The sequence below is a fragment of the Pteronotus mesoamericanus genome, unplaced genomic scaffold (genome assembly GCF_021234165.1).
Source record: "Pteronotus mesoamericanus isolate MK-2021 breed Mesoamerican mustached bat unplaced genomic scaffold, CSHL_Meso_final contig_220, whole genome shotgun sequence".
NCBI classification, from domain to species: domain Eukaryota; kingdom Metazoa; phylum Chordata; class Mammalia; order Chiroptera; family Mormoopidae; genus Pteronotus; species Pteronotus mesoamericanus.
The window spans coordinates 9,802,596-9,810,138 of NW_026555091.1; the positions used below are offsets into that span (position 1 = coordinate 9,802,596).

Here is a 7,543-nt window from a genome sequence, read left to right on the forward strand (position 1 = left end):
GCAGCAGGTGGAGCAGCCAGCGCTCACACGGACCCGGACAGCGGCCCGGCAGCAGGGCAGGAGCGGGTGCTCCCAAGAAGCTACCTAGGGCCGGAGTCCTGTTCTTAGCAAGCCACGGTCAGCGGGACCCAAAGCCTAGACGCGCTAACGAAGTTAAAGTCATAGCCTGCAAGCGTGTACTTGCGAGCTGTCCGCCCCGCGGGGCAGCGAAGCCGAGCACACAGGGACCACACGCACGTCCACGCAGCCCCGCCCCCGCCGCGGGAAACGCCGGCCCAGCAGGCGTTAGGAGGCGGCGTCAGAGGGCGAGAGGGGAGCCGCGGGGCTCCCAGGCCACACCCGCCACCCCCCGGTACCCCCCGGTACCCCGCCGCCTCTGCCCGGAATCCCGGTCTTCGCGCGCCGCCGCCGCGGTCGCTGCGCTCCGCCGGAACACCGGAAGCCGGCGCCGCAATACTTCCGGGAATGATGGCTTCTCCGACGCCCATTGGCTGTTGCTTTGACCCGCCCAGGCGGCGCACGCTTTTCCTGCTGCGCGTGCGCGCTGTCACTACAGCGCTTCAGCATGGCGGACTCCGAGGAGCTGGGCTTTGAACACATGGGCCTTGACCCTCGGCTGCTGCAGGTACTCGGGGGGCTAAGGAGCCAGGCCGCTGTGGCGGGCGGCGGCGGGGACGCGGCGGGCTGAGAAGCCCGGCCGGCCTGGCTGGGGGCGGCGGCAGAGCTGCGCGCCGCCTGAGCCGCCCCTCGTCTCTCCTAGGCCGTCACCGATCTGGGCTGGTCCCGGCCCACGCTGATCCAGGAAAAGGCCATCCCGCTGGCCCTGGAAGGGAAGGACCTCCTGGCTCGGGCGCGCACTGGCTCTGGGAAGACGGCTGCTTATGCCATTCCGATGCTGCAGCATCTGCTCCAGAGGAAGGAGGTGGGTCGCGGGCAGGGAGATGGAGACGTCTGGGCGCTCGCGTGCCCTCGGGGAAAGGGTGTGGTTGTCATCGGTTTTTCCCGAGAACCAGGCTTTCTTGTGGCCTCTTACCGGTGAGGATGGCCCGAGAGAGCCTGGTGCTGTCGTGGCACACGTTCTGGGCTGGACTGCAGGTCCCCTGGGTCCTCGTCTGGGCGCTGCTCCCGCTACTCTGATCTTGAGTGAATCTCTTTCCTTTCCGCTGTAAAAACTGGGTAGCCTCCCCGCCCCCGCCTCAGCTAATAGGCTGTGGTGAAAGGGCAGCTGCGGGATTGGTGGATGTTGAGTAACTTGAAAGCAATGAAGTAACTCAGCCTTTGAGGGTCAGTGCCTGGGAAAGAGCTCTCTTGTTCCCATCCTGAGGTGCGAAGAAGCAAGCACCGAGTTGGGGCAGAGTCCCTGCAGTGGGGTCAGGTTGCCTGGAAGGGACCCAGGAAGCGCCAGGTAGCCACACTGACACGAACGGACTGTCTGAAGTCTTTGGTCCCTTGCAGACCGGCCCCGCGGTGGAGCAGGCTGTGCGCGGTCTGGTCCTCGTGCCGACCAAGGATCTGGCCCGGCAGGCCCAGTCCATGATTCAGCAGCTGGCCACCTACTGTGCCCGGGACATCCGCGTGGCCAATGTCTCAGCCGCGGAAGACTCAGCCTCTCAGAGGTGGGAGAAAGCACCAGGGCTGTGGGGGGTTGGGTTTGTGTGCAGCCAGAAAGGGGGCTGGTCCCGGGCGAGGTCCCAGCCGCAGCCTCTCTCCCCCCCGACGCTGCCGTGTTGCCCGACTGCAGAGCTGTGCTGATGGAGAAGCCTGACGTGGTGGTGGGGACCCCCTCTCGCATATTGAACCATGTGCAGCAAGACAACTTGAAGCTGCGGGACTCCCTGGAGCTGCTGGTGATGGATGAGGCTGACCTTCTCTTCTCTTTTGGCTTCGAGGAGGAGGTCAAGAGTCTCCTCTGGTGAGGGAGAGGCAGGTGGGGGCTGCGAGCCGACACCAGGGCTTGGGGCAGGTGGGCGGGAGCCGCCGCAGTCAGAGGCCCTCGGAGCTGGAGTCTGACGGAGCCTGTTTTGTTGTAGTCACTTGCCCCGGATTTATCAGGCTTTTCTGATGTCAGCGACTTTTAATGAAGACGTTCAAACGCTCAAGGAGCTGGTACTACACAACCCGGTGAGTGCTTTGTGCACGTGTCGGGAGCAGCTCACAGGTGACTCTAAGGACTCCATCCTTGCTGCTCAGAGGAGCCTTTTGGTGTTTTGTTGGGGGACAGTTGTGACTGCTTTAGCCTCATGGTTTTGAAGCAGTAGGAGCCATTAGTCATCACACTCCCCTCCCTTTAAATCTAAAGTCACTGCTGTCCAGAGGTCCCCCCGGGGCTCACACTTCGCCTGGAGGCCTGAGCAGAGACCCCAAGGGGCAGGAAGGCTGCCTTTAGCAGCGAGGGGAGAGTTTTCTACCTCGTGACTTCTGCTTTTCAGAACTATTACTGCTGTAGGATGTCCCTGCTCACTGCAGTTGTTTGTCTGCGTTTCTCTGTGTTCTGTTCACCAAATGTCTTGCGTGTAATTTTATGTTCTTCATACCCTATGATAACCGGGGTCTTCGGACCCCTTACGCCAGCTGGCGGGGGCCCACGGTGCCTTGAACGAGCGCCTCTGTGCCGTGGTCAGCTTGCGACGGCGTCTCTGTCTCCTTTCCTGACCATAGGCCTGTCCCCCCAGGTTACTCTCAAACTGCAAGAGTCCCAGCTGCCAGGGCCAGAGCAGCTACAGCAGTTTCGGGTGACCTGCGACACTGAGGAAGACAAGTTTCTGCTGCTCTATGCCCTGCTCAAGCTGTCGTTGATCCGGGGCAAGTCCCTGCTCTTCGTCAACACCCTGGAGCGGAGTTACCGGCTGCGCCTCTTCCTGGAGCAGCTCAGCATCCCCGCCTGCGTGCTCAACGGGGAGCTCCCCCTGCGCTCCAGGTGCTGCGGCTGGCGCCTCGGCTGGAGGCCCTGGCGATGGGGGTTGGCAAGGGGAGACGCAGCTGATGCTCCTGTTCGTTAAGTGCTTAGAGGCCAGGCTTGGGCTCCCTGACAGTCGTGACTTGATCGCGAACTCTGAGAGGCTCGCTGTCGCTCTGTCTTCAGCTGAGGCGCTGAGTCACGGAGGTCACGTGGGGGAGTTTTAGAAGAGGGAAAGCCGGAGGACAGCGGTCGCGGCGGGGCCGGGGCGGATGAGCCGCCTCCAGCCTGCCCTTGGGGTTGCCCCCCCCCCCTCGGCCCATAGGTGCCACATTATCTCGCAGTTCAACCAAGGCTTCTACGACTGCGTCATAGCAACGGATGCCGAGGTCCTGGGGACCCCAGCGCAAGGCAGGCGTCGGGGCAAAGGACCCAAGGGGGAGAGGTGAGTCCGTGTCTCTGTCCTCCCAGACCTCCCCAGGGAGATGAACCAGGGTGCTGGAGCAGGGAGCCAGGCCTTGCTGCTGGCAGGGCTCCCAGAGCCCGTGCCTGGAGGGGGCCTGGAGGAAGCACATGGCCCCTGGCGGCAGGAGGGGCCCGGCCGCCGGGGTGGTTGGTGCGCTGCCTGGCGCGGGAGACGACGGCCCAGCCTGCTTGGATGCAGTTGTGGCTTGTGGGGAGGGTGTTTCTGAGGGGCAAAGGGAGCCCTCAGTCTGCGTGATGGGGCTCTCGGATCAGCCCCCGGGGCAGTCAGTTCCGCTCTGGCCCCAGAGCCCGGGTCGGGGCTGCGGCGTGGCCGCCCGCTGCACGGCTCCTGGAACGGTGCTGGGGGTCGCGTCTCACGCTCTCAGGGCCCCCGGCTCTGTGCAGGCTTTGCTGGGAGCCTGGACTGGACCAGCGTGAGAAGAGCAGCCGGGGAGCGCAGGGTGAGTCCGCTGCGGGTGTTTCCTACAGGGCCTCGGACCCAGAGGCAGGCGTGGCCCGCGGCATAGACTTCCACCACGTGTCTGCCGTCCTCAACTTCGACCTGCCCCCCAACCCCGAGGCTTACGTCCATCGAGCGGGCAGGTAGGGGGGCCGGGCTTGCAGGCCAGGCCTGGCACTGTGGGCGCCCCAGGCCTCAGGCCGGAAGCACCAGCTGGGCCGTCTCCTCTTGCAGGACGGCGCGGGCCAACAACCCAGGGGTAGTCCTGACCTTCGTGCTACCGGCAGAGCAGTCCCACCTGAGCAAGATCGAGGAGCTTCTCGGAGGAGGTAGGCGCTGGGGCCAGGCTTCGCCCAGGACGCCTCGGACCCAGGCACAGCGATGGAGCCGGGACACTGGTGTGCCGCCGCCGGCCACCCACCCGACTTGCTCGCCCCACGCCCTGCTCTATCCTCGTCCTGCCCCCCGCAGCGGGCACTGCCCCCGCAGGCGAGCAGGCCCAGGCCCCAGTCACACTTATGCCTGCGCCGGCAACGGGAGGGTGGGAGGGGCTTGGGCGGAGGCCTCGAAGCAGGTGATGTCTCAGGAGGCAGCCGGGGGAGGGCGCTGTCTTGGGGTAGTCGGGCTGCGTCCCGGGCTGTGGGGAGGGTATGCTGGCAGAGGGGGGGCGATGGCCCACCAGCAGGACGTTAGGGACGCAGGGTCCAGAGTGGCCTTGGGGGAGGGGCGTGGGGGCTGGGCGGGCCCTGAGGGAGGGGCGTGTGACGGGCAGCCGGAACGCGGGGACGTTGGGCCGCCCGGGCTGCAGCTTGCTGGGGGGCTGCTGTGTCTGCTGGCGAGACCTGGGCTCCTCGCTGCACGTGCAGGTCGCTTTGTGGGGGACAGACAGGCGGGTGCCGGCCGCCTCGCCCCGGGGCGGGTGCAGGCAGCTCACTGCTGCTTCTCCACAGAGACGGGGGCCCCTGCCCTGCTGCCCTACCAGTTCCACATGGAGGAGATCGAGGGCTTCCGCTACCGCTGCCGCGTGAGTGGGCCGGGAGGGAGCCGTGGGTTCCTGGGGGTGGGGTACCCTGGCAACCCCAGGGTCCTGACCCCCAGTGTCCACCCAGGACGCTATGCGCTCGGTGACTAAACAAGCCATCCGAGAGGCGAGGTTGAAGGAGATCAAGGAGGAGCTTCTGCACTCGGAGAGGCTGAAGGTGAGGGGCGGCAGGGCGGGCGGCAGGTGGCCCAGGGGCCCAGCCTCAGCGGCAGGCGTGACGCGGGCAGCCTTCTGTCTGGCTGGGAGGCGGCGGTGGAGGGCGGCCGTCCCGTGTGACGCAGCGACAGTCTGTGCACGTGCCGGAGCTCATTGCGGTGCTGGGGGTCCCGAGTGCCCTCCCCCGGCCCGTACGGATGCGCCGAGCAAAGCGGGGAGCATCGTGTGGAGGGAGGGACGAGGTGCTGTTTGTGTGTCAGTGAGGGGACCGTCGGGGGTGGCACCGGGCGACGAGGCTGTGCCGTGCTGTGTGCTGCCCAGTGCCTCACGGAAGGGCAGCAGGTGTGATGGGAGGGGAGACCCCCTCAGCCGCGGCGTCCGGGAGGGGACCAGGTGACGGCACAGGCGGGGGAAACCTCCGCTTTGTAAACTCGACACACGAGTTACCGGCTCAGAAGCCCTGTGAAATCACACAGGGAGACACCCTGCCGTGCTCTGTCTCTCCCCCGTCAGACGTATTTTGAAGACAACCCCAGGGACCTCCAGCTGCTGCGGCATGACCTGCCCCTGCACCCCGCTGTGGTGAAGCCTCACCTGGGCCACGTCCCCGACTACCTGGGTGAGCAGGGCCTGGGCGGGCCCTGGGCAGGCGGGGGGTGCCGCGCGTCCTCGATGCGTGCGCTGGGCTGACAGGGCCTCGGAGACCGGCAGCAGCGCGTGCACAGACGCGCCGGTACGCTCCCCGCACTGCCCCGCTGCGCGCAGCTCTGCTGTGGGGACAGGCGGCACAGGGGACACGGGGAGAGCCCGTCTGTGTCACACAGGGGCAACGTCGCCTGCCAGCAGCGTGTGGCTGGCGGGCCAGGGCGTCAGGGCTCAGCTCAGAGGCCCCCGCCCACGTGGCCTGGCCGGCGGAGGCCGGGGCAGGGGCCCAGCGTCCCTGCTGCGGGTCGGCAGGGCCCGCTGACAGGGGAGGGGAGGGCGTGTGGGGAGAGGCTCCCGATTGGGGAGGGACTTGCAGCAACATGGCACACGTGGAAAGATCGCAGGGGTTTTTTTCTATTTTAGCAGCATTTTCTTTTTAAGAGATGTCTTCTTTTTTGTTTCTGTTACATGATTATTGCAACAGACTCTGTGGTGACAAATAGCGTCGTGGGCACTTGAACGTGGGACTGGAGTGTGGCCCTGGGTCCGGAAAGGAGAGAGGGCATGTGGGTGGGGAGTGACCGGCCTAGGGCTGGGCGGCGGCGGCTGAGGCCCGTTGTCTCTTCCAGTGCCTCCTGCTCTGCGCGGTCTGGTGAACCCTCACAAGAAGCGGAGGAAGGTGCCCTCCAAGAAGGTCAAGGTATGTCCCCTCCTCCCCCTGGCTCCTCGTCAGCACGGTGTGCGTGCCCGTGGAGGAGAGCGGCCCCAACAACCGGCCCAGAACTCCTGGTCCCCAGGTGGAAGTCACGGGGGCTGGGACTCACTCAGCCCCCCGCGTGTGCCTCCGGCAGCAAAGGAAGACCGGCTTTCTGTGCCCCTCCTCCAGGGTGCAGGCGGGAGGTGGGCTACAGCAGACTCGGTCCTGGGCTCCTGGGCCGCAGGGCCCTGCAGTGGCGGCACCAGCCACCTCTCAGGGCCTGTCTCGGTTTGGGCGTTCAGACACCCGATTCCCCCAGCTGACCTATGCCCTCACCCCACAGAAGGCAAAGGCCCAGAACCCACTGCGCAGCTTCAAGCACAGAGGAGAGAAGCGCAGGCCCCCGACGCGGCCCTCCTGAGTGCGTCCAGGCCGCCTGCGCGTCCTCCCGGCCCCGGGGCCGAGCTCCGCGGGGAGCGGGCTCCCCACGGACAGACGGGGTCCTTGCCCTGGACGATGCCCTGGGTTCCGGGCAGGCAGACTGGCCTCCAGGCCCGTGACGCTGCCAGGCTGGCGTTTGTGCCTTAAAGACAATAAAGATCGTAGCTGCCTCGGTTTGGGCCTCCCCCCGGCCCGGGGTGGGAAGGGGCCGCCCCCAGAACTTGCGTCTGGGAGGCAGTGCTGGGCTTCCTGCCTGCTGAGTGCACCCTGTCGGCCAGCAGGGGTCAGCGGTGTAGCGCCGCAGCCTGGGGCCTTCCCGCCCTGGGAGAGGCCCTGTCCAGGTCTCTGTCCAGCCCGCACCTGCTCCTGTGGCCGTTCTGTTTGCTGTCACGCGGACCAGCCTGTAGCCTCTGAAGCTCAGAAATGGCACATCAGCCACAGGGAAGACGGCCTTCCTCACCCTGAGCCTGCTGCCTCCCTGCAGGGCCGCCTGCGGGGGACCCAGCCCTCCGCCCCCTCCGCCCCCAGCGACGCCCTGTGCGGAGCCCCAGCACTGCGGCGCCCCGGCACTGCTCCGCCCCTCGGCAGCCCTGCGTGTGCTCCGTGTGCGGGGTGCTCGGGAGGTGGGCTCACGCCGTTGTCCCTTTGCACATGGCCCGGACAGGAGAGGGTTTGCCCAAGGCTGGCCTCGCAGCTCCTGCCGTCCTCAGGAGGGCCTGCTGGCCGCCCCTGACGGCGCTC

At 66.6% G+C, this 7,543-nt stretch overlaps 1 protein-coding gene across 1 annotated transcript; it reads left to right on the top strand.

Moving 5' to 3' along the window:
- The first annotated feature begins 550 nt into the window (after positions 1-550).
- Positions 551-7,159, top strand: DDX56 (DEAD-box helicase 56). Its single transcript, XM_054571294.1, has 14 exons — positions 551-625; positions 761-922; positions 1,456-1,616; positions 1,742-1,912; positions 2,031-2,121; positions 2,673-2,917; positions 3,222-3,341; positions 3,851-3,964; positions 4,056-4,150; positions 4,772-4,845; positions 4,931-5,020; positions 5,533-5,638; positions 6,294-6,364; positions 6,705-7,159. The coding sequence occupies exons 1-14, from the start codon at positions 566-568 to the stop codon at positions 6,780-6,782; spliced, it is 1,638 nt and encodes a 545-aa protein (XP_054427269.1). The 5' UTR covers positions 551-565; the 3' UTR covers positions 6,783-7,159.
- The last annotated feature ends 384 nt before the right edge of the window (positions 7,160-7,543 follow it).

Coding starts and splice junctions, on each gene's coding strand:
- DDX56 (XM_054571294.1), top strand. CDS start 566: ATGGCGGACTCCGAGGAGCTGGGCTTTGAACACATGGGCCTTGACCCT. Junction 923..1,455: donor ATCTGCTCCAGAGGAAGGAG/GTGGGTCGCGGG, acceptor GGTCCCTTGCAG/ACCGGCCCCGCGGTGGAGCA. Junction 5,021..5,532: donor TGCACTCGGAGAGGCTGAAG/GTGAGGGGCGGC, acceptor CTCCCCCGTCAG/ACGTATTTTGAAGACAACCC.